Source organism: Nerophis lumbriciformis, linkage group LG01 (genome assembly GCF_033978685.3).
Source record: "Nerophis lumbriciformis linkage group LG01, RoL_Nlum_v2.1, whole genome shotgun sequence".
Classification (NCBI taxonomy): Eukaryota; Metazoa; Chordata; class Actinopteri; order Syngnathiformes; family Syngnathidae; genus Nerophis; species Nerophis lumbriciformis.
In genome coordinates this window covers 53,435,682-53,456,234 of record NC_084548.2, presented here as the reverse complement: position 1 = coordinate 53,456,234, position 20,553 = coordinate 53,435,682, and the positions used below count along the sequence as shown (strand labels likewise).

The 20,553-nt window shown below is 38.2% G+C and overlaps 1 protein-coding gene across 1 annotated transcript; it reads left to right on the top strand.

Annotated features, from left to right (window-relative positions):
* Positions 1-20,483, top strand: phf8 (PHD finger protein 8). Its single transcript, XM_061986671.2, has 22 exons — positions 1-261; positions 718-954; positions 1,792-1,877; positions 1,962-2,091; positions 5,914-6,074; positions 6,152-6,293; positions 6,402-6,588; positions 6,677-6,839; positions 10,862-10,949; positions 11,092-11,198; positions 11,270-11,361; positions 12,449-12,538; positions 14,090-14,371; positions 14,448-14,530; positions 14,612-14,778; positions 16,827-16,912; positions 17,178-17,299; positions 17,418-17,752; positions 17,820-17,915; positions 17,995-18,104; positions 18,213-18,573; positions 18,655-20,483. Exons 2-22 carry the CDS (start codon positions 857-859, stop codon positions 18,741-18,743), a joined length of 3,075 nt encoding a protein of 1,024 aa, XP_061842655.1. The 5' UTR covers positions 1-261; positions 718-856; the 3' UTR covers positions 18,744-20,483.
* The last annotated feature ends 70 nt before the right edge of the window (positions 20,484-20,553 follow it).

Sequence of the window (20,553 nt, the reverse complement as noted above, 5' to 3'; positions counted from 1 at the left end):
TGACGCTGTTGTCTTTGAAAATGGCGTTCGTGCGTTCGAGTACGCTGTCATTTGTAGCTAAAGTGCTCGATTAGGTCGTTTTGGGGTTCAAATTTCGGCTACACTGTGATCGCCTGAACCCGATTTCCATCCTCGGGCATAACATAGTCCGTTAATAAAATGTGGTGAAGCAAAATGTTAATAATGTCCGTTGCATAATAAGGCCGCAGTTGCCCCCGATCTTGCGTAGGGATTACGGCGGCCATTGAGTGCTCGGCCTTGGTGAGTTGCTCCGTAGCAGTTTAGCCAACTGTCTCGTATAAAGTGATTTTCTTGTATGTAAGCATTTTATTCTTACAATTAGTTAAGAGGGTTTCCCGTCAATATGTCGCGTTCTTGCCGGTTGTAGCATGTTTACAAATTGTTCTAAATGAGCTAAAATGCTAGCTAACATGGTTAGCATAACAACGTGAGCGTGTTTACAACTACGTTTATTTTTACCATAGGGCCACAAATCAACAGTTATACATCTCCATAGTTACCTTTGAATAGTATAGTATATATTTTATACATCTTTAGGCGTAAGACAGTTTATTACAAGTAGCACAGTGGCCAAGCTCAAAGTAGTAGTAGAGGCATAATAACGTGACACGTTCATATGTGTGTTTATGCTTTAAAGGCTTACTTTATGCATTATTATTTCATTATCATTATGCAATGTTCTTTCTTGTATTTCAGATTTGGAAAATCCCAGTGAATGTCGGCCTTCACCAGTTTACACTTTAGGACACCACTGTAATATAGATAGATACCTGTGCTGGAATTGTACTAATATTCATAACAAGTACAGATAGATCCCCAAATACACAAACACAGTATGGCATCTGTACCCGTGTACTGCTTGTGTCGCCTACCATACGATGTGACTCGCTTCATGATCGAGTGTGACATTTGTCAAGACTGGTTCCATGGAAGGTAATTGATTATAGTGTAATTCTCTGTGTTTAATTGTTTGCCTTTGTACAGTGGTTCTCAAACATTTTTCCACCAAGCACCACTTAAAAAAACACTTGGCTATCCAAGTACCAACGTAATGAACAACGTAAAATTACAGTTGCTTTGTAGGCCTAAATATTAATTCAAATCAGACAACCGTCTGTCAGCAGAAACCGTGAGGAACGTGTACGTACGCTACCTATGGCTACCCAGAAGCACTTGCAAATTCTTCAAAAGTATTAACTTCATTTGAATCTCCTTTGGTTTTTTTGTCATTTGTTGATAAGATATTTTGGATAGTTTTCCATGTTTTTACTATTATTTTATTTATATTGGGTTCTATGTTATGTTGTGTTACACATGTAGTTCGTTCGATGTTTAACAGAGCTTGTGTTTTCACACAGCCTTGAAGGGATCTTCATTAATGTTACATGAAGCATTCCCTGGCAATGTTTGTCTTATTAATTGTTATTAATTGTGTGGGAAAGGTCGGATTTAAGCAGGGAACATTTGGTTCCCATGCATGTTGAGTGCTAAAAAATGACGAAGTAAGACAAACTGTTGGTGTCCTGTTTCTTTTGGCATCGACTACAGACGACATTAGTCGGATTGTAACGACTTCCATTGAAGGTGGATAAATCTTTAAAATACCGGCTCAAGTCACGTAATAACAACATTTAATTAATTATTTGGCGTACCACTAGATGTGGCCCGCGTACCACTATTACTGCCGCAGTTTGAGGATCACTGTCTTAGTGCTTCGATTCTTGCAGTCTGCATCTATTGTATGTGCTGTGCATTATTATGTGACTCTAGTTGCGTCGGAGTTGAGGAGGACAAAGCGACTGAGATTGATCTTTATCACTGCCCCAACTGTCAGATCACCCATGGGCCATCTGTCAGTAAGTAAAACTATCAAATAAATGTTTCACCTTTTTTATGGAGACACACTTTTGTGCAACTGTTAACCTCCTTCTTACGTTTAGTGCGAAAACGGCGTGGTGGCAACAAGCAGACTGAAGGAAGCACTGCCGGTGTTAGGAGAGACCCTACTCGGTCGGTGAAGACAGGCAGCCCACAGTTTGTTCGGGAGCTACGGAGTCGCACTTTTCCCAGGTAGTCTTCTTTTTGTCCTCCATTTTTCATAATTTTGACAGCAGAATGGGGATGCAATCATCGTTTTTTTTAAATGTTTTACTGAGCTGCAAGTCATTGATTTGTTCAAACCTTTGTTAACAGTACGCATAGTAAGAATTGAGTGCACATTTTGAACGTCATTGCAATAATATTGTAAACAAGGTACAATTACTAATCGATAATGTAGTAAACTTAACCTAGTGCACCATTTATATCTGCATTTACTCTTCTTTAGTATAAACAGTTGTTGAATGAAACATGCTTGTTTACCTCTTCAGAGGACAATGCTGATCTCTTTTTTTGGTACAATGCGAACCCAGCTCTGTATGGTTACTTACAGATGTCCAATTGTCTCTAGTAAGCAAAATAAATTCACATTCAGCCGGTAGGTGCAACTTGATGCTTTTGTTTGTGTAGTTCAGTTGGGTTATCCTTGCTGTAATTCTTCAAGGTATTGTACGACAGATCAGCTGTGGTAATATGAACGACATCTTCTTACAGGACTTCACAGATGTTAAGTGGTTTACATGCGGTGGCTGTCCATCTTAACTGTAGTACTTTTGTTCAACAACATTGACATAGTAAACTTTGCCAGCATAGTTTGTTGTCAATGCAGCATTCATGCGCGGTTTTACGATAATTTTCATTTAAAACAATAAGACCAACCGCCGGGAGTTTTACAATGGTTTGTCCTTAATATTGTTTATCACTACATTACTAATTTGTATCGCTGTATTATTGATCCCCTGTGATTACTTAAGGTGTGAAGTAATTATGGCAGCATTAAATATTAAAGTTCAAGTTGTCTGTTTTAATTCTATTGCGGAAGGTGACGGCTGTCATTAATTACTCGCAAGAGGAGCCATTACAATAATTAAATGAACTGTCTTTATTGCCCATGCAAATTGTATATTCAAGTGAGCGAGCTTTGGGTTTTGACTTATTGGTTCATTTTCAGTCTATAATTGTTGATCAAGAAAGGTGGTGGTTTTCATAAACTGAAGAGCAATTTCAACTTTGCTTTACAGTCTGCCGAAAACATGTTTACATTGCACATGACCAATTATACTATGCTGTGGCCCAACTCTTCCAATTGTGTCAGAGGACGGGAAGTGTACCGAAGCGAGGGTCAGAGCACTAACAATAGACTGTATGTGTAAAGATGACACATTCTAGCTGCGCCCCGCAAATTTGACAAGAGAAAAAATGCGTCCTTAACGCACAGTAGCGTCCTCGCTAGTAATCAAGCGGTTAACGTCCTTGTACAGTGCAAAGTTGCTTCTGAGTCAGTAATCCTCACCTCCATGGTGGCAAATGAACTTCTTACAATTATTATTATCACTGGAGGATGAGGACTAACTAAACATGCTACACTACACTCTGTAGCAGGATATGCTAACTGCTTAACTCGAGTTTTTAAATGTAAACAAAGATAGGCGGACAAATACAAATATCAACAGTAATGATACAAAGTATAATATCAGTACATGGTCGATACTACAGTGGTTACCGTATTTTTCAGATTATAAGTCGCAGTTTTTTTCATAGTTTGGCCGTGGGTGCGACATATACTCCGGAGCGACTTATGTGTGAAATTATTAACACATCACCGTTAAATATCAAATGATATTATTTATCTCATTCGTATAAGAGATGAAGTAAATGGCAGCAATCGTCACACACACGTCAACCAATAAAAATTCAGCGGGGGAGGGTCATGGCAGAAGTGTTTTGTGGGTCATGGGATGCTAACTGCTATATGCTATATGCTACTGCCGTAGCTATTAAAATGGATCACATCAACATTGGCGGTAACTTATAAAAACTGAGAAGGACTGAACAAAAATGGCACCGAAAAGGAAATCATATACTGCAGATTACAAGATGGACGTAGTGAAATATGCAGCAGAAAACGGCGATCGAGCAGCAGAAAGAAAAGACGCTAGCGGCGCATACCAGGAACGACAACAAGGAAGAAGATATCATCGGATTTAGCGATCAGGAATGACAGATTGTTTGGTAAACGTATAGCATGTTCTATATGTTATAGTTATTTGAATGTCTCTTACCATAATATGTTACGTTTACATACCAGGTACGGTCTCAGTTGGTTATTTATGCGTCATATAACGTACACTTATTCAGCCTGTTGTTCACTATTCTTTATTTATTTTAAATTGCCTTTCAAATGTCTATTCTTGGTGTTGGATTTTATCAAATAAATTTCCCCCAAAAATGCGACTTATAGTCGAGTGCGACGTCTATATGTTTTTTCCCTTCTTTATTATGCATTTTCGGCCTGTGCGACGTATACTCCTGAGCGCCTTAAAATCCGAAAAATACGGTAAATTGATATTTTTTACTATCTTAAAAAATATTTTGTCATTTTTGTTATTGTTTACAAAGTTAGGGAATAAGTCCCTGAACACACAAGGGCTTCTAGGACAAAAAACAAGGGATTTGTATCTGAGTGAATAGACACAAATAATTTAAATATCTAATTGATATTGTTACACCACTATGTACTTTTGTGATCAAAAAATGAGAAATGCAATGATCTTAAAAATGTTAGTTAAGTATCAGTATTGGTATCACCAACACTGCTACTGTATTTACTTGGTATTGGATCGATTAAATGTGTAGTATCGCCCAAAATGAACTAACCAAAACAACAGAAGAATAAGTGCTTATTCCACTTTGGCAAAGTGTAGATATAACCATGTTACAAAAGAAAGTTGACATATATTAACAGTAAACTAGCAAGTAGATTAATAATAGTTCTGATTAAAATACTACGACGGAAAATTATGCAATATGTTACCACATATGTCAGCAGCAAAATCGGGAGCTTTTTTAACCTGTTTTGAAATGGTTCTATTATAATTTACATACTAAATATACTCTATACTGTGATATACATTATATCATGAGGCTACAATATATATTGTGATATGGATTTTAGGCCAAATCGCCTATCCCTTATTCAGATAATAGACACAGTTACTGTGTGATTGCATCAGGTTTTATTCACATGTTCTTTTGTATTATTGGTTTTAGCTTCTTAACAATAATTACTCAAATTTGAAGCAAGACTGATAATGTTTTACTTGTTTGCTCATGGTCAAATATATTAAAGGCACAGCATCAATTAGAGAAGATGCCATTCTCTGAAGGGTTATGCAGTATATGAATTCCTTTTTGTACACAAAATATGTAAATAGTTTTTGTAAACATGTCTTGTTGTTGACTAACTACACATCCTATGATGCCATAGAGAGGGGATATGCCAAACAACACAGTTTTTCCATCCACACCCAAATGTTAAACATGATGAGAGTTTTTAAAAGTAATCCACCCTGTCTGGTGGTTTCCAAACTCCGTTTGCAATTAAATAAAACATAGTTTGCATGTGGGCAAAAGGCATCCTTTTTCAATTTCACTTGTTTTCATTAGGGCCACGAGTGAGCTGGAGCCTATCTCAGCCAACTTTGGTAGTACAACTTTGGGCCAACACGCATTTACGCTCAAATTCACACCTATGGACAATTTAGAGTCTCCAATTACCTAATATGCATATTTTTGGAATTTAGTAGGAAGCTGCAATATCAGAAAAAAGCCACACAAGCACGGGGAAAACATGCAAACTCCCCACAGAGTTGTTCCAATTGATATTTAAACCCAGATATTGAGACTGAAAGGCTGATTTGCTAACCAATATATCACTGTGCTAGCCTGGACATCATAAATATTGCAAATAACAGCGCCCATTTTACAACCTTATTGTTTGTGTGTCATTCACAGTGCAGATGAAGTCTTGCTGAAGCCGTCAGGGGCCCAGCTCACAGTGGAGTTTCTTGAGGAGCATTCATTTAGTGTCCCAGTCATGGTGCTGAGGCGAGACGGTCTTGGCATGACTCTGCCCCCGGCATCGTTCAGTGTCAGTGATGTAGAGCACTACATTGGTAATTCAAGTGTTTACAACACAACATGGACACGTCTATTTATATTCATTATCATGAAACGTTTCTGTCATTTGCAGGTTCAGACAAAGAGATAGACGTGATCGACGTGTCTCGTCAGTGTGACTTAAAAATGCGACTTGGAGACTTTGTGGAATACTACAACAGCCCTAACAGAGAACGAGTGCTGAACGTCATCAGCTTGGAGTTCTCGGAGACCAGGTTCACTCCCATCACTTTTTTTTATAGCGACTTACTACTTGACTTTCACCTATTGTGTTATTCTTAGGTGTCTGTGGTAATAAAAAAGAACTGTTGGGTTGGTTTCAGGCTCTCCAACTTAGTGGAGACTCCAAAGATTGTGAGGAAACTGTCGTGGGTGGAGAACCTTTGGCCCGAAGAGTCTGTGTTTGAGCGGCCAAATGTGCAGAAATACTGCCTCATGGGAGTGAAGGATAGTTACACAGACTTTCATGTTGACTTTGGAGGAACCTCTGTTTGGTATCACGTTTTACGGGTGAGGGAGAACATCAATGTTGATAGTTTTCATTGTATCTTTATATGTGTTGTCCTTTTAAGCACTGCTTACTTTCCTGTGCATTCAGGGTGAGAAAATATTCTACCTGATATCCCCGACACCAGCCAACCTAGCTCTTTTTGAGCGCTGGAGTTCTTCATCCAGTCAGAATGAGATGTTCTTTGGTGACCAGGTTGACATGTGTTACAAGTGCTCTGTTAAACAAGGAAACACCTTGTTCATTCCAACCGGTAAGCTAGCATACGTTTCTCTGTTCATTTAGAGTAGTCAGTGTACAGCTTGTACAACAGTATATAGATTTACTATCCAGTGAAAACAAGTCTGCAGGCATTTATTATTTTGTAAACATCTGGCAACATAAGTGAGTACAATGTGACCATGTCCAAATTGTGTCCAGTGTCAATATTTAATAATTAAATATTTATTTTGCAAGGCGCCTTTTACCCTTGGATGCACAACCTACTAATTCATACAATCTTCCCCAAGTGGGTCATAAATGACCCCAATTAAAATCAGTGCGTTTTTGCAATAACTGCGTTGTTTTTCTTCAAAATCTTTAAAACAAAGAGTTGTAATAATTTCACATTAAAATGTGTGGCGCATTATGAAGCCTAAAATACCACAACTGAGACCCCCAGACTGTTGAACAACTTAAGCTCATTGTATTCCGTTTATATTTACATCTAACACAATTTCCCAACTCATGGAAACGGGGTTTGTACATATCTAATGCAAATTTTGACTGTCAATACTGTCCCACTTACACATCTGATGTCAGCAGTCTAACCACCCAGGAATGGGCAATATCTGATCCACTGAAGCTAATGAGTTCATTTTAAATACTGTACAATCTGGAACTTTTCACATTACCGTATTATATGAGGTGGCGACTTGGCCAACATGGCCATAAAACACAACTAGTCACATGACTCTCCTGCCAAAATGGCCACCAAATACAACTAGTCACGTGACTTCTGACAAGAGGTCTAGTAAAAATTGATTTATTAGTAATTTTTAGGTCTACTTTTTTTTTTTAATGCCTCACAATTGAGTGACACAATCTCACCAATCGACCAGTAGCTCGCAATCGATCTAATGGGCACCCCTGATGTAAAAAAAACTGCTGCGTCACAGCGCACACAACTACGGTGCGTTCATGGACCGCCGAAATTAGTAGGACAAAACGGAGCTCGCCAAGTACTCTCATTAGTGAAGCATGAACACAAACATATTTAACAGTGGACTTTTCAACAATTATGAAGGTTTGTGTCATGTTTGTCCCACAGAAACCATATTAAAACAAAAGTGTATTTTCCCCCCAATCTTTTTCTAGAGTGTAGGCAGTGTTGTTAAGTTTCTTTGTCTAAATGAGTGGAGAATACACAAACTTTGAGGCATGACTAAGCTGACCTGATGATGAACTAGTTTGAGGAGAATGTTTTTGTATTATTCATAAGACCACTGTACTTTTCAATTTTGTAAATATTGACTATTTTTTGTGAAGTCCTACTAAAGATTAAATTCAGTTTAAGAATTATGCTATCACGTTAAGATAAATGTTGTAGTGGTTGATAAAATGTGGATGAAGGATCATTTATTCTATTTATTTTACTTACATTTTTTATTTCCCCCCCTTGAGAGATTGCCACCTTATTATTGTTAAGAGCTACTAGCAAAAGTCTTAGCCTTCAATCCTCTTCAGGTTGGAGTTGGACACATAGGCCCTGATTTACTAAAGGTTTGCAAGTACTAAACACATGATAGCACACGCAAAGCTGATCTACTAAACGTGTGCAAAGTGGATTGCGTCTTTTCAGTGAGCAGAATAAGGCGTGCAATCCATTTTGTGTCTCTGTCTTCATTATTATGCAAAATATATACTGATTATCAAAAAGACCACAATACTGGGAGGAGAAGATGCAAATATAATTATTTGTAACGCGCGTTGTGATTTATCAACACTTCTCACAATTTTGCATTTTATTTAGCAACTGTGCAAACTGCCAGTTCCACACACACAGCTGCAGGGTCAGTGCTCGCGCTGCACAGACACATGCTGGACAAACAACAATCCTCTCTCCTATGTGTTTGTGAACATTTTTGTGTGGTCACAAAAAATATATATTAGACATATCGTCTATTCAGCAACATCATTTTATAGCTGCTAAAGGACTTAAAGGGCTGATTAAAACAAATTCAATTAATGCGTTTTTTTTACGTTTGTTTTTTTCTGCATAGAATATATATAATTAAAATATTTTTTCTATGGAAAAAAAAACTTCTTGAAGTATGCGTATTGAGTGGAGTAAGTGCAGCCTCTCTCCCATGCACATTCAGCGGTAAAAGAAAAATGACAAAAAATGGCGTCAAAAAATGTAGATGCACTGCACGACTGCTTCTACAGTCGTGGTCAAAAGTTTACATACACTTGTAAAGAACATACTGTCATGGCTGTCTTGAGTTTCCAATAATTTCTACAACTCTTATTTTTTTGTGACAGAGTGATTGGAGCACATACCTGTTGGTCACAAAAAACATTCGTGAAGTTTGGTTCTTTTATAAATTTATTATGGGTCTACTGAAAATGTGACAAAATCAAAAGTATACATACATCAATGATAATATTTGGTTATATGTCCCTTGGCAAGTTTCACTGCAATAAGGTGGTTTTGGTAGCCATCCACAAACTTCTGGCAAGCTTCTTGTTGAATTTTTGACCACTCCTCTCGACAAAGTTCGTGCAGTTCAGCTAAATTTGTTGGTTTTCTGACATGGACTTGTTTCTTCAGCATTGTCCACATGTTTAAGTCAGGACTTTGGGAAGGCCATTCTTAAACCTTAATTCTAGCCTGATTAGCCATTCCTTTACCACTTTTGACGTGTGTTTGGGGTCATTGTCCTGTTGGAACGCGCAACTGTGCCCAAGACCCAACCTCGGGGCTGATGATTTTAAGTTGTCCTGAAGAATTTGAAGGTAATCCTCCTTTTTCATTGTCCCATTTACTCTCTGTAAAGCATCAGTTCCATTGGCAGAACAGGCCCAGAGCAAAATACTACCACCACCATGCTTGACGGTAGGAATGGTGGTGTTCCTGGGATTAAAGGTCTCACCTTTTCTCCTCCAAACATATTGCTCGGTATTGTGGCCAAACAGTTACATTTTTGTTTCATCTGACATCACATGGACAAAGACAAGACCTTCTGGAGGAACGTGTGGACAATGCTGAAGAAACAAGTCCATGTCAGAAAACCAACAAATTTAGCTGAACTGCACCAACTTTGTCAAGAGGAGTGGTCAAAATTTCCACCTGAAGCTTGTGGATGGCTACCAAAAGCGCCTTATTGCAGTGAAGCTTGCCAAGGGACATGTAACCAAATAATAACATTGCTGTATGTATACTTTTGACCCAGCAGATTTGGTCACATTTTCAGTAGACTCATAATAAATTCATAAAAGAACCAAACTTTATGAATGTTTTTTGTGACCAACAAGTATGTGCTCCAATCACTCTATTACAAAAAACAAGAGTTGTAGAAATTATTGGAAACTCAAGACAGCCATGACATTTTGTTCTTTACAAGTGTATGTAAACTTTTGACCACGACTGTAAAATGCACATAAAAAGTGGTAAATGTCTCCTGCGTGTTTGAAAACAGCAAAATGCCACAGGTGGGAACATGAAAACATGAATGTGCAGTAAATGATCAAGTGTCTCCGTGGTGATGCCCCGTATAGTACCTTCAAATTCCCTATTTAAATAAAGCAGTCTGCACCACTTTACAATTGTACACACAGTCTTAGTAAAGCACACGCCACACGCCCACTAATAGTACACACAATTTTAACATGCTGATTAGTGTGTGGTGTTTGGATCTTAGTAAACCACGCCCATACTGTAGCCAACAACCAAATTATATGAAGAAGGCAATGTAACTACTGTATTAGCACAGAAAAATATTACTGGAGCATGATGAAGCAGTGTGTACACATGATGCCCCCTTCACATTTATGACTGCCCCCTCATATATGCCTGCCTAGAACCGGCCCTGCAATAATGACTTGTCTGATTAATTTTTAGTGGATACTGCTGTACAAGCTTTACATCTACTCAAATGTATATCCACGTTTAATTTCCATCACTTACGATACTGTAGATAAAAATGCTGACCTGCATTAAGTGTACCCACTTTTGTGAGATATTGTACACTGTATGTGTGATAAGTAAATTTGCTGGATAATTCTGTCTTGCAGGATGGATTCATGCTGTGCTTACTCCAGTGGACTGTCTCGCTTTTGGAGGGAACTTTTTGCACAGTCTTAATATTGACATGCAACTTCGGTTAGTTCTTCCCCTCTCATACCAATAACACTCTGGATTAGACTTCCCCACTTAAAGCTATGTTGCAAAAAGAGCAGTGACTACAATTTAGTAGGAAACAACCATGCATTACTTCTATCTTGTGCTTTGCTTATAATTTTAGGGCTTATGAAATCGAGAAGCGATTGAGCACCGCAGACCTGTTTAAGTTTCCCAACTTTGAGACTGTGTGCTGGTATGTTGGGAAACACCTTCTTGATACCTTCAGAGGTAAGATATACTTGATATATTTAAATGTTTCTTTCTTGTGTCTAGTAAGTATAACATGTTATGTCTCACAGGTTTAAGAGAAAACCGCAGACACCCAGCCACTTATCTGGTTCACGGTGCGAAGGCACTGAATAATGCCTTCCGAACATGGACACGTAAAGAGGTAGACTCTTGTTCAACTCTTTGTGACCTTTTTGTTGTATATGTACAGTGGAACCTCGATTTATGAAATTAATTGGTTCTTGAACAGGGTTTGTAAATCGAAACATTTGAATCCTGAAGCAAATTTCTCCATAAGAAACAATGTAAATATGAATAATAGGTTGCAGCCTCGAAAAAAGTCCCTATTTTAGTTAGGTTTGCACACTTTAAACATAATATAAAATGCTATATTGTACTGTTCATCAAACAATCATAACATGATATTGAATTAACTTTCTCTTTATTAACAAGCCAAAACGACGACGACGACAAGCTCCTCTCCTGTATGCGCTGCTTCGCCAACATGCGAACACATACAGAAGTTCCTTGCTGCTCTCACAAATGATCAGATTTTACAAAAATCTTTTACTTTAACAACTATATTGCTACAATAATAAACATTTTAAAAAGTCAAATCCAACTACAGTACATAAAGCTGATTTTGATTAACATCGGCAAAGTCGTCTAGTGAGCTGCTCATGAGGAGAGAAAGGAGCAGACAGAAGGAGGGAAGCGATCTGAGGGGGCTGGGGAGAGGGGCCGTGTGTGCGCTTGAAAGAGGCGCCACTGAAAGTAGGTTAGTCTTCTCTGTAAAATAAGTTTGCTTTGTTATCTTTTTCCAAAAAAAAGTCCATTCTTATCACAGTTAAAAACTTTCTGTGGTAGGAAACCGCCTTCCCCAATCTCTTCAATACAAGCAATGACAAAATGGCAGCCAGCGAAACACAAAATGAATGAATGAACCTTTGGTACACAGTGACATGGGTCGCACACGGAGGCATATTTGACTCGATCTAAAAGTTTGTTAACCGAAACATTTGCAAATTTAGGGTTTTTCTCTTCACATTAGTAATCACTAGCATCAAACCTAATCCACTACGGGACAGTATAACAGGTTTCACTACATATATAAGGAGTTGCCTTCCACTGCTCTGTGAATCGTGAAACATTAACTGCAAATGTATCTGATGTGATGTGCAAAGCATGTGTTCACCATATCTTGTAAGTGAATTATATAAGAGTTGATTATTATACCTTCTTATACTCAGGCTTTGACCGATCATGAAGTGGAAATTCCGGAAACCATAAATACTCAGATGCTGGTGAAGGATCTTGCTAAGGAAATTCGCCTGGTTGAAGTAAATGAACACTTCCTCATATATACTGTATATATACATACACACACAAACATCACTCAATGAATATGCATGGGGATTTTCATGAAGTGGATTGAGCACGTGTACAATATACGCAAAAAAAAGGAACCTTCATTAAAGATTTCCCCTAACCCACTTAACATGGCAGAAATGAAACTTTGCAGTTATTTGTATTTCTCTACTTGGGTACCACCCATGCTGACACAAAGGTCCCATGGCTGAGTCTATGTCACACTAGTGCGATATGGACAAAAATACATAGGTAATTTTATATCTCGATAACGATAGACGGTGGTACCTCAACATACAAGCACATTATACTTCCATGATTAAGCTCATGACTCAAAAAACTTGTATCTCAAATCAGCTCTGCCCACTGAAATTAATTACAATCTATTTGATCTGTGCTTGGGACTCCCTAAACAGCACAATTTTAACATGTTACATAATAAACATTACAATACAATTAAACACAAACTACATGTACTACAGTAGTAACAACTACAGTAGTTTTAATAATATTGTTCAGCATTTAACTTGGGGAGCAGATTTTTGTATGCTTCTCCTGCAGGCTGCTTCTCCGTCATGTAACAATCGGAACTAGAAAATCATTATTTATGTTGCCCGCGGACGTATTTGAGTGACAAACTTGTGAAATCAGATTTGACAACAAGCGATATATAATGCTTGACTGTCCACTTGGTTGTCAGGACTAGACAGAACAAACTGATACACGGCAAACACTGCATCTACAGCTTCTCGATATTGTAATCTATGCCTTTGGACAACGACTCTCAGGTTTGTTAGGTGTGTGGTTTTTTTCATCATTTTGTGGTTTTGAGGTAACGTTAGTACATTGGCACATTTTAACTTTCTCTGTTCTGTTCTTCATGCTGTGTCTTCAAGTGACAGAATAGAATAGGCATGTTCAAGTCGCTAGCAACGACTTATTAGCAACACATTTTGCTGTTTATCATTGTTTTGTCGGCATCTGACTTTTTAAATCCAAACAAAGGAGTTCCTCTTCCCTCTTTTTGCCATCAATTTATTTTCAGGGTTTGTTGGTTTAGCTTTCTTTGTCCTCTACTTGCATCTTAAATACATTGTTGACATCCATACTCCTGCCAACTCTTGCACGCATGGCTGTGTCAGCACAGTAAAGCAGCAGCCCAGGCATTAAAATTACAATATAAATAACAGATATTGATATATTTGTATATCGCACTAAGACATGTATTGTGATATCGCACAGCACTGCGTCATATACTATGTGTCATCCCATTCCAACTCTCTCATTCAACTCACTAAATGTCCACCGTGATATTCTGCACCTCAGTACATGCTACTGGATCCACTATCACACTACCACTTAAAAAAGACACGCACATGTAAGTTAAGACGTGCAAATGATCATGTGACCTAAAAAGAAATGTGTTGTTTTTGTGCAACTCAGGCCTCCTACAATCAAAAGAAGTCAATCAGGTGAAATCTTTGATGATTAATATTTTGAAATTGCGCCTAATGTCTTAATAGGACATTTTCCAGCAAAACATTGGCCGCACTGGACCCCAGTTTCCGGGTTCGCCCCTTTCAAAAGCTCCCTTGACCGCCTCTCAGAATTCAGGCCGCCCCCCCGGAAAGAAAAAAATCCTCAAACCCAAAGAAATAATAGGAGGTATTGGGCTCCCTGGACCCAAGAAGAAGAATCAGAAGACTCTTCTTAAGACAGAGGCAGGAGAGTTAGACCTGCTTGAGATCCACACCAAACATACGCTAAAAAAAATCCAACCTGGCAAGTCGAGAAGCAAGAACAAGGTACACTTATTAAAGACATAATTTGTATATATACAAAGTTAAGCCATCATTTTATTGTTTTCATTCTTCTGTTCAGTCGGAGCTGCCATTAGAAGACTTTGAAGCAAAGTTAAATAAAAGCAAACTGAAACTTGTGCTGACAAATGGCAAAATTCAAGGGTAATCTTTGATTCTTTTTTTAACATGTTTATGATCTCATGGTCTCAACAAAGGCTGTTTTTTAATCTGTTACACTTTTAGCAAAAAAGAGGGCAGTAATGGTGCAGGAGGTGCTACGAAGTTCCATCATCTGGACATGGAGGGATCCAGTCTCTCTGACATGGAATCAGAGGATGAACTCCAAATTGATGAGACCCCTCCACCACGGCGAAAGCTTGCTGGATCAAGCAAAAAAAAGAAACTCAGTGGTGAGATATATTTAATATTGTTTTTTGATTGTACTACAATACAGTGGTACCTTAACTTACGAGTATTTTGAGATATGAGGTGTCCCTTTGCTTTTCGCTATGCTTTGAGTTATGAGCCTCCGAGCCGCTAGATGGCACAGCTAACGCCACAGTAAACGCCGTAAGAGCCGCCCCAAAAAATCCAAGTCCAACTTACTAGCATTATTTTATAGCGAGAGATTGAAATACATAAAATACAGGCGATTCGTTCACGGGCAGTGGTGTGTCCAGATTTTTTTTTCAGGGTTGGCATAGGGCTGGCACCTAGTTCTGCAGGGGTGGCACACATATAACAGTCAGTCTACTCCTGGAGCAGCTGTAGCTACTATAGTAGTTTACCGCGGTTAACACCACCAAGTATGGAGTGAATCTTCTTGTAAGACAATTGCTGACATTAAAACAATATTGCAAAGCATCGAGCTATTACAGTACGTCAGACAACTTGCAAAATCCAAACTTCCGCTTTGATAAAGTAAAATTGTATAATTCATAAATGTATTTAAATTTAAACAGATTAGGTCCTCATTCATATTCATTCTTTATATTGCTGGCAACAGTATTATTTAAAATATTACACAGTGTGCCTTTAAGAGTGTTTGCACAACAAAATAAATTACCTGCACTGAGTAGAACTAGAATCACGGTGGAATAGCAAAAGATGGTGGGACTGAAATAACGTTCAAAACCGATGAATACGCCTTTTCTTGTGATGGCAGGCAAACACTCTAGACAGGCTTGTGTGAAAAAATATATTGTAACCAAATTGACTTACGTTTTGTGAAGGACGACGGACGTCTGGAACCTGGCTGCTCATCATCATCAACCAAAAAATAATGACCGCCACCCGGATAAGTGCGTGCGAATTAAGATTGCCCACCAATATGTACGCGCACTGCGCACCGGATTAGATTGTCCGCCACCCAAATATGTGAGCGCCGAATCCGCCGATTAAGATTGTCCGCCAATATGTGTGCGCGGGATATGATTGCCCCCCACTACAACATGAAGTATAAACAGTAAAACATTGAATATTAAGAGTATGTGAACCGTTCCTACCTTGTTTACTTCCCTGACAACCTCCTTTAAGTTTTGTAACCAATCAGAAATATCTATCCATCGATCCATATTCTATCGATGTCCCTCAAGCAACTAAAATGAGTCAAAGATGTGGAAATGTGGGAAGTGTTTTCCATATTACCCATCAGGCCTACTAAATGGTTTAAATAAGTGCAATTTTGAATTGCGTATGGTAATATTATTTTTTATAACGTCCACATAGTTCAGTGAGCAAGTTGTGTGTTTTTGTATCACATATTTTAATATTCTGTGTTGGTTTTTGATTATTTGGACCATGAGTTTGAAAGGTTGTCCAAATTAGTACCTATATAATGAGTCTGTGCAACTATGACTTCAGTATGTGGTCATTAATAATCGCTGTGGAACTCTCCACTGGGCTTGTACACTTATATCTTAATTCATGTATTAAAAGTAAATTTGGGACAATTTGCGGGTTATACTTGGAACTACTTGAATTAAGCATATATTTGGCATACCGAGTGGTAGGTTTACCTCAGTTTGAAAAACACTGCTTCAAATCGTTGTGCCTCTGAATGGGCCTATCAGATTTCAGGGGCGCGTGCCACCCCCTAGACACCCCACTGTTCACGGGGTCGGAGATTCATAAAACTAATGTACTGTACTTCTTTGTACATTACTACTATTGTATAGTTTTTCAAACAAAAGGTAGTTTTTCTTTTTAAAAACATGTTACGTTTTATAGTTGTGCTGTTTTTGGAGGGGTTAGCACAGATTAAATGTATATCAATAATTCAATGAGCTTTAAGGTACGAGTATTTCGAGTTACGAGCTCATAGGTTGAGGTACTACTGTAATTCATGTTATATACTGAGTCAACAAAGTTTACAAGAGATCTGAGAAGCTACTTGCTAAGATTTCTAATGTGTAATGTAATGAAGAGTTCAGTAAAGTGTATCACCATGTGCTTGCAGGTCTTCCTAGGAAGCTGCCTAGAGCCAAACCTTGCTCGGATCCAAATCGTATCCGCGAGCCAGGAGAGGTAGACTTTGACATAGAGGTAAGATTAATTACCGATACACAAGAAACAGATTAGCTGAATCATATCTACAGTAAATGCCATTTTTGAAGCATGTACCGTATTAGTTGCAAGTACAATTTGTGTACAGTTCAAGAAAGTATAAACACAAATACTGTTATTGAAGACAATAACCTTATTACTCAACAATGTTGCACCGTGTGGATATTATTTCTCTCCTGACTTATTCCCCTCTTTTTAGCTTTATAAAAAAGTGTGCCGATCATCAATAATTGCTTCTCTTCAGGAGGATTACACCACTGATGAAGAGGCACTGGCTGCTCATGGTGTGAAGGGGGGTGCTGGGGGAATTTTAGACTTACTAAAGGCCAGCAAGCAGGTGGCAGGCTTGGATTCTTCTGCACTCAGGTTTGAATACTTTTTGAGTATTTATCATACATTATTAAGAGGTACGATGTCTCGTTATGTTTTCAGCTTGTGTAAATAAAAGGTAACACCTTATTTTGCTCAACAATGTTGTTCTCAGTGAGGAGGCCCCAGCATCTCCCAGTACTCGTGATGCCATCCAGGGCATGCTCTCCATGGCAAACCCACCTTCCTCTTCTTCATCATCCTCCTCCTCCTCCTCCTCCTCACCCATGTCCATCTCTGGAGGCCTGACTGAGGGGTTGGGGATAGTGAAGGAGAAAGGTGGCAGGGCTGTGTGGGTGACAGGGGTGGTCAAAAAGACCAGTGAGAAAAAGAATGTCATCCAGCGACCTGGAAAACGGGCTATTAAGCGGCCAGCAAGGCACCTGAGCGACGACGATAGTCCAGATGAACAGGAAACTCTGGGAACCTGTTTTAAAGATTCAGACTATGGTGATACAGAATACTTTTACTCTCGCTTAAATTACAGTTTTACTGATTGAGCTGCTACTGTTTTCAGTTTACCCATCATTGGAGTCTGATGAAGAAGACCATGCTAACAAGGCAAAGATGAAGCGGAAGAAAAACTGGGATGACACACCTTGGAGCCCTAAAGGTAAATGCTAATTTTAGAACATACCTTACATTATGAGCCTTTGGTTTCTAAAAGTCTGTCATTCGGCCTTAATTCACAGCTAGGGTGATGCCAACCCTTCCAAAACAGGATCGACCAGCCAGAGAAGGGGCTAGAGTGGCTTCTGTAGAAACAGGCCTGGCAGCAGCTGCAGCCAAGCTAGCCCAGCAGGTGAGAGTGGTAACAATGTAGTGTTGAAATAACTGAGGATGGTGCAGCACTCGCATAATTTACTGAAATTAAAGAATAACAACCCCTTTTATTTTGTTCATAACTCAGGAGCAGCATAAGCCTGCCAAAAGGAAATACACCAAAAAGGTGCGTCCTCCTGTTCCTGTTGCAAGCCCTCCCCATGTTCAGCCAGAGCCAGCCCCACCCTCCCCACCACATGTTCCAGAGTCTGCACCAGACATCAGCCCAGACAGGAGGATGGATTACTATTCCGCCAGCCTACTTGACCATGAATACACAGCAGGACCGGGACCTTTTGGCCCTGGTGGCCCTAGAGGCGGCGGAGCTATGGCCCCTGGGGTATTCCTCACTTCACGGCGACCTTCCTTGTCTCCGCAAAACAGCAGCTCGCACTCTGGCACGTCGCCTTCAGGGCTCGCCAGTCAAGGCATATCAGGAGTCGGTCAAGGTAAGTGCAAACAGTTGAAATGTTGCGCTTTGTATCTTTGTCTCTTTTCTAATGCATTCTATTTGTATCTCTGACATTTAGGGAGACGTCCAAAGAAAGGACTTGCAACAGCAAAACAGCGACTCGGAAAAATTTTGAAAATTCACCGCAATGGCAAACTTCTGTTGTGAGGAAAACTGCACACTTGGCGGAAGACCTAAATAGGAAAAAATGTTTTGTGAAAATAGTATTGAAGGAAGTAGTGATAGTACTCTATATTTTATACTCAAAAAGTTGTTTACTCATGTCTCCACTTGTTAGTTTGACCATCTTTTTCCCTGCAACTCCACTCCTTATTTGTCTTCACATAAAGGTTTCAGCAGAACTTATCTGCTTATCCGCTTACAGTGAACAATGATCACAATGAAAATAATGGACTTAACCCCTTTAAGTAACTGTTTATGTGTAAACAATGGTTATTTTGCTATCAGAGAAAAAAGTTTTCCCAAATTTCCTAATTTTAAAAGGGACATAAAACAATTTTCTTTGTCAGACAGAATTATGATAGTTGAGTTTGATTGTTATTAGGTTTTTTTAACGTAATTTTTAGCTTAAACCATTTTTCTTTTAATATATTTTTTTAATAACAGTCTACACACAGGTTTGCAAAGAGTTCACTTTACATTGTACACACTTAATGTGTGTGAATCACTGATATTTGTTTCGTCGAGATTGTTCGACAAATTAAACATGTAAACAATCAACATTGTACAATTATATTTATTGTAGTTTTATTTATTTTTAAAAGGCAACGTTTTGTCATCTTGTAGCCTATTTTGTTCTAACCACCTGATTGTCTGGGTCCCAACTGAACATTTCACCCACATTGCAACTACCACAGTTATGAAAATTATTTTGTTGAAAATCTTTTCATATTAGTTAAATGTGTTTCATTTGTAAATATGTAATATTTTAAGTTATATAGCTAGACTTGATGAGCAAAAAAGATCGACTTACAGTGGATATATAAAGATTTTGTTAAATTCACAAATTTAACTTTCATGTAAAACTTGAAAAGACCTGTATAATAATTAGTTGAAAACTTGAGTCAAAATTTTGTAAAAACACCTACCGGTATGTGTTTGTATTCAAACTAATATTAAGACCTTATTTGCATTGGAAATTTTCAATTGTACTCTGCTTGGGATGGGCCTTAACAAAATGTGTTGTTCGTTTTTGCCAGAATTTTAATATAGCGTTTAGAATTATGTCCAAAAAATTAGTCGAATCAGACCATATCACATTTTGATGTATGCCCCTTGATGCCTTTACACTATTTGGTGATTGAAGGTAAAAAAATATATTTTGCTTAAAACTAAGTTGTACAGGTCTTTTATCATGTTTTAAATTAAAGTTTGATTTTCTTAATTTATTTTTCATGATTTTTTATGTCTTTGTATGTTTTTCTTGGTATATCTACTGTCATTCTTGCTAAGCTTTAGCATTCATTCCATAGAATGTACAAGGAACAGAATGTTGGCAGACATGTTGATGTCTTAACGTGTGAAAAAAAAAAAAAAAGTCCAAATGTAAATATATGTTGTATTTTTTTATGCTATCCAAAATGTTGAAACCTTTCTTATCATTTTACATGATACATTGCTGTATTTGTAAAAATTTAAATACTGTAGTCCTTTTTTATATTTGTATGTAGTTTAGTCACATCGTCTTGGCTGTATGGCATTTAAAGTATACTAGTTTCAGGCTAATTTTGTTTTTAATTAATCATATTCACTTTTGTTTTTTTGTGTACCATTATCAAGGTGTTTTAAGTTCGGCCTGGAAAGAAAATATAACTTTTTTCCAAAATACTTTGTGATTGATTTTGCATGGTCAGTGTGTTTGAGAACATGGGGACAAGTTGAACTTTGTGTTTGTAAGTCATTATGATTTAAATCCGTACGTTGAATACATTTACAGTTTAATACCAAGTTTAAACAT